General features: G+C 43.5%; 1 protein-coding gene across 1 annotated transcript in view; it reads right to left on the reverse strand.

Moving 5' to 3' along the window:
* LOC124623107 (carbonic anhydrase-related protein 10-like) overlaps positions 1 to 16,243 on the reverse strand; it is a 191,352-nt gene that overhangs the window by 151,422 nt on the left and 23,687 nt on the right. Inside the window, exon 4 of the mRNA XM_047148896.1 lies at positions 302 to 397. Coding sequence (XP_047004852.1) covers positions 302 to 397 — 96 coding nt within the window. The remainder of the gene's footprint in view (positions 1 to 301; positions 398 to 16,243) is intronic.

The raw sequence follows: 16,243 nt of genomic DNA on the forward strand, positions 1-16,243 counted from the left end.
GCATCTCATTACTGACACTCGCAAATAATTTGTTAGTTATAATCCTCTGAAGAAGGCCACTAAATGCTGGAAACCGGTAAAGAAATTAAGAAATTAAATTTCTTTTATGTAACTGATTGCTGATTATTTCGATAGACACAGTACTTAACCAGAAGGTAAGAGCAGAGACAGAGATGTGCGATTTATGCTCTTGAACAATCAAGACAGAGAAAAGATTGATATGTAAAGGAAGTCTTCAAGTCGGAGAATGGGTCTTAGTCATCCTTAATACTGCAACAAGGCCCAGAAACGCCAGACAAACCTGCATCATAATGGCGACCCCGACGATCCCTTGGGACTTGTGCTGTGCCTCCGACATGTTCTTGTACAGCTCCGCGTTGAAGGCGTACATCTGCATCTGTGGAACAGAGCTGCAGTTAGTAATCGTCTATGTAGAATGAAATGCTGTCAGATACAGGTGCCATAAAAAAGTACTAAAAGCAATAGTTGCGCAACAAAAAGTAAGTGGGCGGCCTGATAGGCATGTTCATGACATTAAGCGAAATACATTATTATCTGTGACAGCATATTATCATTTGTGTATCTATTACACTTCATACTCTCTACGACGAAATTTACTGTGTGCTTACACAGTGCGTCCACAAAGTTTGTACGTGTCTCACCTTGCAGGACAGTTAAGGTTAGCATCACACTCTTATCGCTGTACACCTTTACCAATGTTTCACATGTAATGGAATGCAGAAAATCAATTATCGCTGCCTTCAGTTCATCATTAGCTTCTGGATTATTTTTACACACAAATGTTTTAGATTCGTCTGTCTCCAAAGATTTGTCGGCCGCTGTGTCCGAGCGGTTCTAGGCACTTCAATCTGGAACCGCACTGCTGCTGCGGCCGCAGGTTCAAATCCCGCCTCGGGCATGGAAGTGTGTGATGTCTTTGGTTTGTTAGGTTTAAGTAGTTCTACACTATTGGCCATTAAAATTGTTACAACAAGAAGAAATGCAGATGATGAACGGGTATTCATTGGACGAATACACTATACTAGAACTGGCATGTGATTACGTTTTACCGCAATTTGGGTGCACAGAACCTGAGAAATTAGTACCAAGAACAACCACCTCTGGCAGTAACAACGTTTTACAGCAATTTGGGTGCACAGAACCTCAGAAATTAGTACCAAGAACAACCACCTCTGGCAGTAACAACGGCCTTGATACGCCTGGGCATTGAGTCAGAGCTTGAATTGCGTGTACAGGTACAGCTGCCCATGCAGCTTCAACACGATACCACAGTCCATCAAGAATAGCGACTGGCGTATTGTGACGAGCCAGTTGCTCGGTCACCATTGACCAGACGATTTCAATTGGTGAGAGATCTGGAGAATGTGCTGGCCAAAAAGGCCCGTACAGGACCTGCAACATGCGGTCGTGCATTATCCTGCTGAAATGTAGGGTTTCCAAGGGATCGAATGAAGGGTAGAGCCACGGGTCGTACCACATCTGAAATGTAACCTCCACTGTTCTGTGTGAAATCTTACGGGACTTAACTGCTAAGATCATCAGTCCCTAAGCTTACACACTACTTAACCTAAATTATCCTAAGGACAAACACACCCACCCACGCGAGAGGAAGGGCTCGAACCACCACCGGGACCAGCCACACAGTCCGTGACTGCAGCGCCCTAGACCGCTCGGCTAATCCCGCGCAGCGTCCACGGTTCAAAGTGCCGTCAATGCGAACAATAAGTGACTGAGAAGTGTAACCAATAGCATCCCATACTACCTCGCCGTGTGATACGCCTGTATGGCGATTACGAATACACGCTTCAATGTGCGTTCTCCGCGATGTCGCCATACACGGATGCCACCATCTTGATGCTGTAAACAGAACCTGGATTCATCCGAAAAAACGACGTTTTGCCATTCGCGCACCCAGGTTCGTTATTAAGTACACCATCGCAGGCTCTCCTGTCTGTGATGCAGCGTCAAGGGTAACCGCAGTCGTGGTCTCCGAGCTGATAGTCCATGCTGCTGCAAACGTCGTCGAACTGTTCGTGCAGATGGTTGTTGTCTTGGAAACGTCCCAATCTGTTGACTCAGGGATCGAGACGTGGCTGCACGATCCGTTACAGCTATGCGGATAAGATGCCTTTCATCTCGACTGTTAGTGATACGAGGCCGTTGGGATGCGGCATGGCGTTCCGTATTACCCACCTGAACCCACCGATTCCATATTCTGCTAACAGTCATTGGATCTCGACCAACGCGAGCAGCAATGTCACGATACGATAAACCGCAATCGCGATAGGCTACAATCCGACCTTTATCAAAGTCGGAAATGTGATGGTACGCATTTCTCCTCCTTACACGAGGGATCAAAGCAACGTTTCACTAGGCAACGCCGGTCAACTGCTGTTTGTGTATGAGAAATCGGTTGAAAACTTTCCTCATGTCAACACGTTGTAGGTGTCGCCACCAGCGCCAGTCTTGTGTGAATGCTCTGAAAAGCTAATCATTTACATATCACAGCATCCTCTTCTTGTCGGTTAAATCTCGCGTCTGTAGCACGTCATCTTCGTGGTGTGGCGAATTTTAATGGCAAAAAAAAAAAGGTTCAAATGGCTCTGAGCACTATGGGACTTAACTTCTGAGGTCATCAGTCCCCTAGAACTACTTAAACCTAACTAAACTAAGGACTTCACACACATCCATGCCCGAGGCAGGATTCGAACCTGTGACCGTAGCGGTAGAGCGCTTCCAGACTGCAGCGCCTAGAACCGCTCGGCCACCTCGGTCGGTTTTAATGTCCAGTGGTGTAATTATAGGGGACTGAAGACCTCAGATGTTAAGTCTCATAGTGCTTACAGCCATTTGAACCATCCAAAGATTTCATCTAAAAGTGGTAAGGATAGGTGTACCCTATGAATAGAAGCTTTTTTATGTTGGGAAGATCAATGACTAATCCTATTTTCATTGATCAGGGCAATAAAGGGGTAAATTATCTGGCAGGGAACAGACATCGGAAGTGACGGTAGTATAAAAAAAGATCGGCCCTATAATCTGAGCCAGCATTATGGTAACCCACACTCCGATTTTCTGTGCGTGTAATGGGGTTTCTCTTAAGGCATGTGTATTTTCTGATGACCAAATTCATAAATTTTGGGAATTAATGTAGCCAGATAGCTGAATCCAATATCCATCACAGAAAAAGTCTCGATGCAAAACACCAACACCATGTCGGTTAACAAATTGCTGAAACATTCACAATATGGTCTTCGTTTCGCATGATCCATGCAATATAATTGGTGTACAGCAGTAATTCTGTATAGATACATTCTCATTTCTTTGGTTACGTCCATATGTACCATCGAACGAGAGATTTTAGCCTCTTGCGAATTCAATCGCTTATGCTGTCACTAAGTTGACATCGCGAAGCAGGAAAACGCATTCTAAATTGGCGTCTCACATGCTCTGTAAAGTTTCCTCCTGCACGTCAAACCTCTTCGCCTGAAAGCACTCTCTGTGCAATAGTAAGCATTCTCACTAACACAAGAACTGGACAATAAAACAGCTTACAGTTGCAACGCACACGCAACACTATTAGCCCCACCCTACCACAGCAGGTCCACGGAACAATCTCGCGCGCCCCCAAGGCGACACGCGGGAGCATTCTCACTAACACAAGAACTGGACAATAAAACAGCTTACAGTTGCAACGCACACACAACACTATTAGCCCCACCCTACCACAGCAGGTCCACGGAACAATCTCGCGCGCCCCCAAGGCGACACGCGGGAAACTCACTGCTGCAGCGAGACTTTGTGTGCGCACTATACGGAGTAATCAGTTGCTTTTGACTGAGAGAGACACAGTCCTCATCTCACCCCATGAGATCGCCTTAGGTCACTTAAGAAAGCCCTTGAAGAGTCGACGATTCCTGTCGAATGGTCATGTGCTGCAGGTAGTTACGGACGTCACGAAACAGGACACGGTGTTTCACCAAACTGGTTTCTTTAACACGGTGCTGGTGGGATTATTGCCTCAACGCTCACGGCGATTTTGCCTCATCGGCACACCGATTCTTGACTGTACGGCTTTCTAAGGGAAACTTCTTAATCGCCCTTATAATGACATTTTGTAGGAATTATGCTGAAGCATTTGCGTTGTTAGTATTGTTAGTTTCGTGACTTCCCGTTAGATGTCGGTGTTGGTACGGCGACGCAGGGTTGAAACACAAGCTTCAGTGTGCAATACACTCGTTGGCAGTCAACATGGGTCTGGACAATGTGTGCAGGGATTTACATGTAAGGCTGTTTCACCCAATAGTGCTGCTGCTATTCGTGAGCGCCAGCGCTTTAAAGGAATACGGTGAGGACCTCTTTCTGCACTGAGATTGAAGTTCGAATTAACTGACAGCTTTGGAACAGTTCCTGGGAAAGACTGATTGTCAATTGCGCCACAAATTGTCGAAGAAATTACTGTTGGCGTGGGTAAGAATGTTGGGCACAATGGGCGATCGCGGTCCATCGTTCGAAAAGTGCTGCGAACAATTGTTGAACGGTACCCGTACGAACTTCCAGCCTGTCGCTGATGCAGGTTGTCGTCACACTGAGAAACGGTTGTTAACCTGCAACGTAATACGATATGCAATTAACAACCCTCTCATGAAGTAGAGAGGTTATAAAATGTAGACTGGCAATGGCAAGGAAAGCGTTTCTGAAGAAGAGAAATTTCTTAACATCGAGTATAGATTTAAGTGTCAGGAAGTCGTTTCAGAAAGTATTTGTATGGAGTGTACATGGACGATAAATGGTTTGGACAAGAAGAGAACAGAAGCTTTCGAAATGTGGTGCTACAGAAGAATGCTCAAGATTAGATGGGTAGATCACATATCTAATGAGGCAGTATTGAAGAGAATTGGGGAGAAGAGGTGTTTGTGGCACAACTTGACTAGATGAAGGGATCGGTTGGTAGGACATGTTCTGAGGCATCAAAAGATCACCAATTTAGTATTGGAGAGCAGCGTGGAGGGTAAAAATCGTAGAGGGAGACCAAGAGGTGAATACACTAAACAGATTCAGAAGGATGTAGGTTGCAGTAGGTACTGGGAGATGAAGAAGCTTGCACAGGATAGAGTAGCATGGACAGCTAAATTAAACCAGTCTCAGGACGGAAGACCACAACAACAACAAACCCTCTCATGCGGATATTAAAATGTGTTTCTTTTTTACGGTTTATTCGTTATTTCTCTTCTGCATGCACTTCAAAATGTTTGCACGATACTTCGTTGTCTTGTGTCACTCGTTTTCTACATGAGGCCCTCTCAAGTAGCTTGTACAGTCACTACACAATAACCTTTTCCTCATATCATGTCAACTAGATGCTGAAATACCTTCTCTTTCGAAAGATCCTTGCAGAATATTAATCATCTCCTAAGAGAAAGCACAAGTGTGATAAGGCTGATGGGGGCGATATCTTGTTCGGTACCTACTTCCTAGCCGGCCGAAGTGGCCGTGCGGTTCTAGGCGCTGCAGTCTGGAACCGCGAGACCGCTACGGCCGCAGGTTCGAATCCTGCCTCGGGCATGGATGTGTGTGATGTCCTTAGGTTAGTTAGGTTTAACTAGTTCTAAGTTCTAGGGGACTAATGACCTCAGCAGTTGAGTCCCATACTGCTCAGAGCCATTTGAACCATTTTTGAACCTGTCAACACAGAGATGAACGTTGAAACAGCCAAATACAAAATTATTTCTACTGTATTTGTTCTCTTCTCGGTGCGACACTGCACCGTCTGTGACTGTGTACACAGCGACTGTGGATGTGGGACTAACCGACAGATAGTACCCCGTTTGACAGGCGAACTGACGTGATCACTGGCGTTTATGTCTGTTGACCGGAATGTTCTTCTTCCGTACGGTACACGATCCTACTGTCAACTGTTGACAGTTTGTATGATCATATCGTGAATTAGATACAGGAAGAGGAAATAGCGGTTTGTTGCTTTAATTTTGGACACCAGCTCATCCATCCTGGGAAACGAGAATTTAGACGATTTTTGTCTCTTATCAAGACCCATACTGACAAGACGTAAAATGGTCGATATACATTGCTGTATCTTTTGTCTGCATTGACGTCGAAGCTTAAATTTTTTCAACTGCAAAAGGACCTAGCCTTTAGTATGTGACGTAGATTCCATCTTGAAACGTGTACCCATTCCTCGGAAAAAAGGGGCGTTAATAGACGGACAGACAGACAGTCGAAAAACCTGACGAATAATTTTTTCGTGTGATATAATTACAAATTAATAATTTTAGGATTTTTTTTTTTTTTTTTTTTGTACTGGAACTTCTTGCCTCTTGCCACATTTCATGACTCTAGCTCAACGGAAAGTACGCTGTAAGTTTTCATGAGTGAGTTTTCGAGAATCAAAATATATGACATAAATAATCGTATTTTTTGGCAGCATTTATTTCATATCTTAATGTTTTTTACACCGCTAAGGGACCATAGACTGTAGAATATGACATAAGTTTCAGCTTGGTACGTCTACTCTTTCCTGAATGAAAGGTCTCTTAACGGACGGACAGAAAGGCAGTCGGATAACGTGAAAAACAAATAGTTTTGTGTGGTATAATTACTTATTAACTATGTTAGGACCTTTTCCTTTGCTTGGGCTTAAAGCCTTGGTTCTTGCAAAATTACATGGCTATAGCTGAAGGGGAGGTACCCTAAAGAACTTGATGAGTAAATTTTTCAGTATCAAAATATGTGACATGAATGATTCTATCTCTTGATTGGAGGGACGTAGAAACTTAGATCTTTTACATCGCCAATAGCGTATGACATAAATTTTAACTTGAAAAATCTGCCCGCTCGTGGGTAAAATGGGTACTAACAGTCGGGCTGACTGACAGGCAGACGGAGGCAAGGACAACAAAGTCATTCAATAAGGTTTCTGTTTTTACTGATTGACGTACGGAAACCTAAATGGCGTAAAATGAAGCGGCTAATAGATGATATAGATATCTCTGAAATAGGACTGACAGAAAATGCAAAATGAGAAAGTAGGAATTTCCGCAGGTGAAATAGAAAGCTGAAACTTCCTGGCAGATTAGAGCTGTGTGCCGGACTGAGACTCGAAATCGGGACCTTTGCATTTCGCCGACCGGTGTGGCTGAGCGGTTCTAGGCGCTTCAGTCTGGATTCGCGCGACTGCTACGGTCGCAGGTTCGAATCCTGCCTCGGGCATGGATGCGTGTGATGTCCTTAGGTTAGTTAGGTTTAAGTAGTTCTAAGTTCTAGGGGACTGATGACCTCAGATGTTGAGTCCCATAGTGCTCAGAGGCATTTGAACCATTTTTTTGCCTTTCGCGGGCAAGTGCTCTACCATCTGAGCTACCCAAACACGACTCACGCCCTGTCCTCGCAGCTTTACTTCCGCCAGTACCTCGTCTCCTACCTTCCAAACTTCACAGCTGCTCTTCTGCAAACCTTTCTTCCGGGAGTGCTAGTTTTGCAAGGTTCGCAGGAGAGTTTCTGCAAAGTTTGGAAGGTAGGAGACGAGGAACTGGCGGAAGTAAAGCTGTGAGGACGAAGCGTGAGTCGTGCTTGGGTAGCTCAGATGGTAGTGCACTTGCCCGCGAACGGCAAAGTTCCCGAGTTCGAGTCTCGGTCCGGCACAAAGTTTTAATCTGCCAGGAAGTTTCATATCTGCGCACACTCCGCTGCAGATTGAAAATCTCATTCTGAAATAGAAAGCTGTTAAAGCGTTTGTGACGATGGGAAGTATTGTGCTATCAACAGGATAAGTAAATAAACTATGGAGTATAGAGAAGCAGATGTATAGGAATCACGAGTGAGCCACTACTATGCTAACGTCTCGGCTGGTAACGCTTCGGGGATAGTGTGCGCCACAATTATGCGCACATGCGGGTGACATGGGCTTCAGCAGTCGCGCCACCTGGAAGACGCACGACGGTGCGTGCGCGACCGGCGTCAGAGGACGGCACGCAACTGTTCAGTGTCCTGACTCCCCTGAGCAGCCAGCCTGAGGAACGTCATGGGGGGGGGGGGGGAGGGGGGGGTTCTTCCAGATTAAGCGTGTGAGCAGCACCAGACCGCTCACTCTGCTGCAGTGAGTACACGGTCGATTTTGCTGCTTGTGGACAAAAGGACAGTGGAAAGATGAATACTGTTGTCCTCATTAGGTTACTTTCAAGGCGTTGACTGGTACGCTGCTGTGGTAAAAGCAGTTACCGTTATTGCTTAAACTGTGATGACTGTTTACTCGGCCCCACTAGCTACTGCTAAGATTGAGAGCTCTGCTTCTGGTGCCGGCCGAAGTGGCCGTGGGGTTAAAGGCGCTGCAGTCTGGAACCGCAAGACCGCTACGGTCGCAGGTTCGAATCCTGCCTCGGGCATGGATGTTTGTGATGTCCTTAGGTTAGTTAGGTTTAACTAGTTCTAAGTTGTAGGGGACTAATGACCTCAGCAGTTGAGTCCCATAGTGCTCAGAGCCATTTGAACCATCTGCTTCTGGCATCTGATTTCCCCTTACCCGTTATTACCAGCCAGTGTGTCATGTAGATGTGTGTATTCTTAAATGTGCTCTCGGTATTAAAAAAAACTGTAATATATTTTGAGCTCTAGAATACGTTAGGTCATGTTTGTATTTGTTAAATTATACGAAAATTAAAATGGATGTTATGGGAGAGTTTAAAAATTTTACGGTCTCATTTTTACTTGGATGGTGAACACACAAACTATTGTTATTTTTTAAAATATCTTGAAATGATTGTAAACATTTGTATGTTGATTAATAAAATTTAGTATTTTTTGAGTATGGCCTGCAGCATGAACTGGGTCAACGAATGACATTTTACTATAAGTCAATTCCATAAAATGCAGTGTAATCGTTACGTGCTTGTATTTACAGCTTTCTGCACAACAAGCTTGCCTATTTCGGCTTACAAGCTCATTTTTGACTACACTTCTGGGTGTTGGGAATAGTGAATCTTATCTAAATCTTATTTATGATCAAATCGCAATTTTTATTAAATAAATTTTTACTCCTGTTTAGGCGGAGTTGACGATCGTATGGTATCCCGGGCGTAACTATGAGCTGTCTATTAAGAAATAATATTTTTATAATTATGTATATTTTATAATGATATTATTGTTTATAAGTAATAAAAGATAAGAATCACTATTCGCAACAGCCGCAGCTGCGCTTGAAAATGGCATTGTAACCCGAAATAGGCAATCGTGTTGTGCAGAAATCTCAAAATACAACGAAATAAACATTACATTGCAGCTATTGAAATTGACTGTTAATTTAGTCTGTTACATGGGACGAAATTCAGATACATCTATATCTACGTGGATACTCTGCAGTTCACACCTAAATACCTGGCAGAGGTTTCATGAAACCACTTTCACAATAATTCTCCATTATTCCACCCTCGAACAGCGCGCGCTGAAAACGAATCCTTACTCGTATATATTTCATTACGAGCTCTCAATCCCTCATTTTATCGTGGCGATCGTTTCTCCCTATGTAGGTCGGCGTCAACAAAATATCTTCGCATTGAGAGAAGAAATTTGGGGATTGGAAGTTCGTGAGAAGATTCCGCTGCAGTGAGAAACGGCTTCGTTTTAATGATGTCCACCCCAAATCCCGTATCATGTCCGTAACACTGTCTCCTCTATTTCTCGAAAATACAAACCGTGCTGCTTTTCTTTGAACCCACACCGCGCAGCAGGACTCCAACAGGAGACGGACAAGCGTAGTGTAGGCAGTATCTTTAGTTAATCTGTTGCCTCTTCTAAATGTTCTGTCAATAAATCGCCGCCTGCCCCCCCCCCTCCCCCCCCCCCCCCACCAGAATTTCGAGAGAACTCTACGTTCAGCTTTCTATGTAATTAGGCTTATCACAATTTCTGTCTCACAAAACGGAACACTTCTCTCGAATTGACTAAAAACGGACGCAATTCGGGAAGGGGGAATCTGGAAAAAGCGGGCTGGTTCTCTTAACCTTAAAAAAGTTAAAGATTGGAGGAAGTTCTGCTTAGAGTTGCGAACAGCCGTACCTACATATTTGTTTGGCAGTGTCAGGTGCTAACAATTATTTTACAATTGCTGTCGATTTTGTCACGCCCAACGTCACGCTTGGCAACATTAAACAGTGTGTAGCTTAGCGTAAAAGTACACTTCATTGACTTCAAAGATATGATGATGTTTATCTGTATGACAGCAAACTGCTAATTTCGCTGCTGCTACTAATTGCCCCTGTTTCAATGAATATTAAACATAGTAACAGTCCATTTCTTTAAGTGTTTCCAGATTGTGCTTGACGTCGACTAAAAGATCCTTAATGTTTCCTATTCTACCATCCGCATTCTGCTTCATAGTAACGCCTCCTTCGTTTTATGAAGAACCATTCGAACATTTTTGCTTGATTCAGTATGAATTCATCGTCTTTCAGTTATTCAACTTCAAGTGTGTGCTGGATGTCTATGAGGAGCAGTAGTGAGTGTAGTGTGCGATGTACGGTCATGCTTTAGTTATCGTTATTAAAGGGGAATAATGACTGCGCGACTCTTCTTATTCCACAACAGAGCTGTAGCCACACATTAGAAAAATATTCGATAGCTCTTACTTCCTGAGTATGTTACGACAGTTAACCTTGAGGACTAAGGAGTCAAGTGAAAAGAGAATGTTACTGCTTACAGCGTGTTTGAGCGGGTGAGACAAAGAAATGTATCTAATGTGTTCTCGGATATTTATATGAAACTGATAAAGAGTCGTCGCCACGTGAAAGTTTTTGATTATTACATGTTCCCTCCACTACTTTTACCTATGTGATATGTATTTTATTTGCCTCCTGACACATTTCCAAAGTACGAACTCCGCTCGAATGGCGAGCATTAGCTGCATTTAATCTTATATTCGATTTTGTCGAATAGCAAATGTCCCACATCCAGCTGGACACAGACAATGCTCGCAGACCGACACAGATTTGTCCAGCATGGTCAGACTGACACCACCCTGTCCAGTGCGCTGAGACTAGCATTCACTTGCTGGTGGTGTAGAAGGCTGCGTTCCTATTGTCTCCCTGAGGGACGTATGCGTCAGTTTGCTCCTTTCTTGTGTTCGTGTTACCAGTTTAGGTATAAAAAATGAAACATTCAGCAGCAGCATCAAGCACCGTCGCTAGCGCCAGTGGTGGTAAACGGCAGACACCGTTACAGCAGAACTGGGAACTACCTGGTAAGTACAGATCCGTGCTTCACGATGGAAAGATTTGCCAGTGTAATTACGTATGTTAGGTATCTCATGACCGTATTCCTTGCACAGTCGGAATAAAAACAGAAAAGCGATCGATGTAATTACTTCTTACAAGACCTACAACTCTCCAAACAGCAGAGAATGATGAGCATTAGAAATCCAACCCCCGCAAACTGAATTTTTATAAATAAACAATATGCCCTTGAATTTCTTGTCATGAGATCCTTCCTCTCCACCACAGATTAGCCAGTCTTCTGGAGGGAGGCTGGGAGGGGATGGGGTTTCCCAGAGAGGGAGAGGTTAATTAATTGATCAATTTATTGAAGTAGTCAATCGGACTGATAAGAATGGTGGGGGCTATAACTATAACTCAGACCTGAAAGTGTACCTGTAGCAGTGAGGGTGGGGGGGGGGGGGGTGTTTCCTGAGAGGTGGGAGATGGGGTGGGGGCTGAGGGAGGGGTGGGGGAACGATAGGTTAAGGACCTGTCAATCGAAGGAGAAGAATGGTTAAGAACTTGTCAGTCAAAGGATAACAATAGGTTAAGTGCTTCTCAATCAAAGGAGTACAATATATTTGCTGCTGAGTTTATACCTGCTCCTGATGCTGGCAACCCACGATAACAAAATGCGCTGGCGTCCTTGTTGCCCTACAACTTCTGTGTTGACGTAGGATTGTAGGCTATCCTCGGTCTTGTTCAACCTGGGTACTGAGCGACAACAGAAGGAAAGCAAGGAGAAATTCGGAATGGGATTTAAAAGTTAGAGTGAGGGAACAAAAACCTTGAGGTTTTCGATGACACTGTAATTCTGATGGAGACCAGAAACGACTTGGGTTATCAGTGGAACGGAATGAACTTTATGGTGAATAGCACTTGTAAGATGAATACCAACAAAATTAATAGAATGAGATAGAATTAGAACTGGCCGTTCTAGGGAATTAAATCTAGAAACATGTAGTAAAAACGCCGGCCGCTGTGGTCGAGCGGTTCTAGGCGCTTCAGTCTGGAACCACGCGTCTGCTGCGGTCGCAGGTTCGAATCCCGCCTCGGACAAGGATGTGTGTGATATCCTTAGGTTAGTTAGGTTTAAGTAGTTCTAAGTGTAGGGGACTGATGACCTCAGATATTGAGTCCCAGAGTGCTTAGAGCCATTTTTTTAGGTAGTAGACTGAGAATCTAAAACTAATACTTGTTAATTACATGAGTCTTGGCATAAGGTCCTAGAGCTCGCGTCTATCGCAGAAATCAGTTACCTCGACGTGGAACTAGTCACTGCAAGTCGGTTGAAACTCGAGTCAGAAAAAAATGGTTCAAATGGCTGTGAGCACTATGGGACTTAACATCTATGGTCATCAGTCCCCTAGAACTTAGAACTACTTAAATCTAACTAATCTAAGGACATCACACAACACCCAGTCATCATGAGGCACAGAAAATCCCTGACCCTGCCGGGAATCGAACCCGGGAACCCGAGCTCGAATCAGAGACAAGGTAAATTTCCGACAATGCGTGGAGCGTTGTTAGAAAAAGTGTATATCGATGTCCAAAATTAATACGATTGAAAATTAATATGGACAACAGTAACCGGGATCGGTGGATGTAGATTAGTATTATATTGTTTCTACCGACCTCCAGATTTAGAGATATCGGTCGGAGAGTCATTCAAAGACAGCTCAAACTTGACGACACGAAAATACCCCGAGCAAACTATAGAAATATTTTATGACTTTAACCAGCCCAGTATCGACTGAAAAACTGCGCATAACTTGTCAGTGACAAGGACAAAGCTCTTACGAGTAATACTGTAAATGTCCGCCGGAAATTGCTTCGAACGACCAGTCCGAAGACCGAAACGTGATAGAAATATTGAAAACCTCGGACTTCCTGTTCCTAACAGACTCTGTCTTTTCGAGTGCTTCACTATTGACATACAGTTTAGCGAGCATGATGAAAACTTTGGAACAGTGATCACCAAAGGCAAAAAACTAGGATCGCTGTCGCATTATTTAAAGGATAAAGTGGGGGCACTTAATTCATATTTGGCAAATGCAGAATAAATGTGGTGAAAGATGAAAACATGGTTAAATACTGTTTGTGGTAAGTAAGTTCAGTGTGAAGTAATAAGTGACGGCAAAAACCCACATTGAATTAATGGTAGTATTCGCATAATGTATCGCAAACCGAGACTACTACATCTTCTCCACTAAATAGATTGCAGAAATACTAAAAGGAAAATTTGCAATCATAAGAAGTGCTTACTAAATTTTTACTGTCAAATCATGGCGAAAGATTTATCAGCAAATCCTAGGATGCTATGGTCATGAAAGAATCCGAATCTTTCTATCAATCTCTCGTGGATCCGTTCCTAGACGGGGGAGAGCAAATAGATAGCACAAACGTTAAATTCCGCATTGAAACATGTTTTCACGCGAAACGCTACTACTGTGCCAGGTTTTCAACGCCTCACAGATGAGTGAGCTGTATCAACATTGGTGCCGCCGGTATTGGAAACCTAGACTACTAAATCTGAACAAGTCACACTTTTTTTACAAATGGGATAGGAGATGAGCAGTACGAAATTATGGAGAATAACGCTGACACATCAAACACTATAACTATCCTCAACGAAGACAAGCTTTTCTAAAATAATCAGTATGGCTTCAGAACAATTCATTCGTGTGATTCACGGCTTCCTTTATTCATCACATCTTGCTAACAATATGTGCCTAAATGTAAGGTTGCCGAATCCCGTGGCGATAATTTGAATAAAATGTTCTCGGACCTGCAGCGGCGTCGTTTGAAATGCCACGAGCTTTGGATCTTGTAGTCATAGACCATTGTCAAGTGGAATGACTGCTGATGGGCTGCTGGTACGTTCTTATATACCGTGGATGCCTTCTGTGACGTCACTTGTGCTCACAGCTTCGCGATATATGGACATACGCTGACTCTTCGTTCGCTGCGTCCGCTTCAAACGCGGGATCGCTTATCCGAACCCACGCTGAGTTGGAAGCCGCCGACTTCATTAAGAGTGTTATCAGTGATATTTATTTCCATAGTTTCTTTAATTATACAGTACCAGAACCATCTGCGCGAGCCATGACAAAAGTTTCGTCAAATTTGACCCGGTGGTCAGTTTTGAGAGAACGCTTCTGTTAAAGCGAAGTTTTCGAGGCAGCGAAGACGATGAAACCTCTCACGCTTCTTCCTGCGTATTTCTGTAATGTGCACGGTTTGTCCGACGTAATTTTGGCCACACTCGCGGAGTACCTTGTAGACCGTATGCAATCTGAGACCTGCCGTGCCTTTAACTGGTCCCTACAGTTGCTGGATTTTTGTCGGAGATCTGAAGATAGATTTGGTTTTTAGTCTTTTTAACAGCCGATAAGCTTGCGCTACACCAGATAAATGAAGCGATCTTAAGCAAGGATCACAATAAGACCAACTACGAGGACCAAGGAAAGAAAGTTGTTTTACTGCCGTTCTGTAGCTCCCTGACGAGCAGGAGAGAGGAGAAGAGATTATGGAACGGTCTGTTATTCAGCTGTTCAACTTTAAAGTTCATAAACAAATATTTCTTGCGGTGATAGGCAGACGTTCCAGTTGACAATTATGTGTATTATTTAAAACTTCAGAGTTTAATCGTTCCGTACAACTTGTGAATGTAGTTAAATTCCCTAATCGATCCTATTCTAGCAGGTAGTGACTAATATCGCTTTCAAACTCAAATCCAAATTTCGATTCTCTTGTGCCTGAGGCCGGCCGCTGTGGCTGAGCGGTTCTAGGTGCTTCATTCTGGAACCGCGGGACCGCTACGGTCGCTGGTTCGAATCCTGCCTCGGGCATGGATGTGTGTCATGTCCTTAGGTTAGTTAGGTTTAAGTAGTTCTAAGTTCAAGGGGACTGATGACCTCAGACGTTAAGTCCTATAGTGCTCAGAGCCATTTGAACCATTTTTTTTTTTTTTTTTTTTTTTTTTTTTTTTGGTGCCTGATTACATGTGCCCTGCCTGTTTAAATGAAAACGAGAGCACTTCATTCTCAGAATCCATGCCCGCTTCGGTAATCAAGTTCGACTGGCACTGTTGCTCATCAGTTTATCTTTAAAATTGAGTAGCAGAAGTAAGTCTTTGACAAAAATCTCCGAAACTTGTTCTTGCTACAGATGTTTGGGTAAATTATGAACATTCATGGGAAAGTTCGTCATTGGTGAGGGTAATGTCAATTACGTGGCATGTCAACAAACCTGAGAACATTTTTGTCGATTGTTTTGCTGGAAGACTGAGGGTCTGTTAGCGACGGTCAGTTTGTCTTTAGGAAGGGGTAAAGACATCAGAGAAGCAGTTCTGACGTTATGCTTGATAATGAAAGTACGACTCAAGAAAAATCAAAATATATTTATAAATTTGTTGACATGGGAAAAGCGTTCGACAGTGTAAAATGGAACAAGTTGAAACAATCATAGTATTTTGAGCTGTAGGGAAAGTCGAGTAATGTACGATATGTAAAATAACGAAGAGTGGAAAAATAAGAGCGTAAAAAATGACAGAATCAATGGCGGCAATAAAAGGAATATTCAGAAGGTGGATTAAAATTGATGTTGAAACGATCCCAATGGCAATTCACAGATGATACTGCTAACTTTAACAGAAGTAAGGATGAATGTTCAAATGTTCAAATGTGTGTGAAATCTTATGGGACTTAACTGATAAGGTCGTCAGTCCCTAAGCTTACACGCTACTTAACTTAAATTATCCTAAGCACAAACACACACACCCATGCCCGAAGGAGGACTCGAACCTCCGCCGGGACCAGCCGCACAGTCCATGATTGCATCGCCTTAGGCCGCTCGGCTAATCCCGCGCGGCAGTAAGGAACAATCTCATGAGCACACACTAGTGAATAAATGTTAACCGAAGAAAGATTAAAGTGATACGTAGCAACAGAAATGAAATT

The sequence above is a fragment of the Schistocerca americana genome, chromosome 7, assembly GCF_021461395.2.
Source record: "Schistocerca americana isolate TAMUIC-IGC-003095 chromosome 7, iqSchAmer2.1, whole genome shotgun sequence".
Lineage (NCBI taxonomy): Eukaryota > Metazoa > Arthropoda > Insecta > Orthoptera > Acrididae > Schistocerca > Schistocerca americana.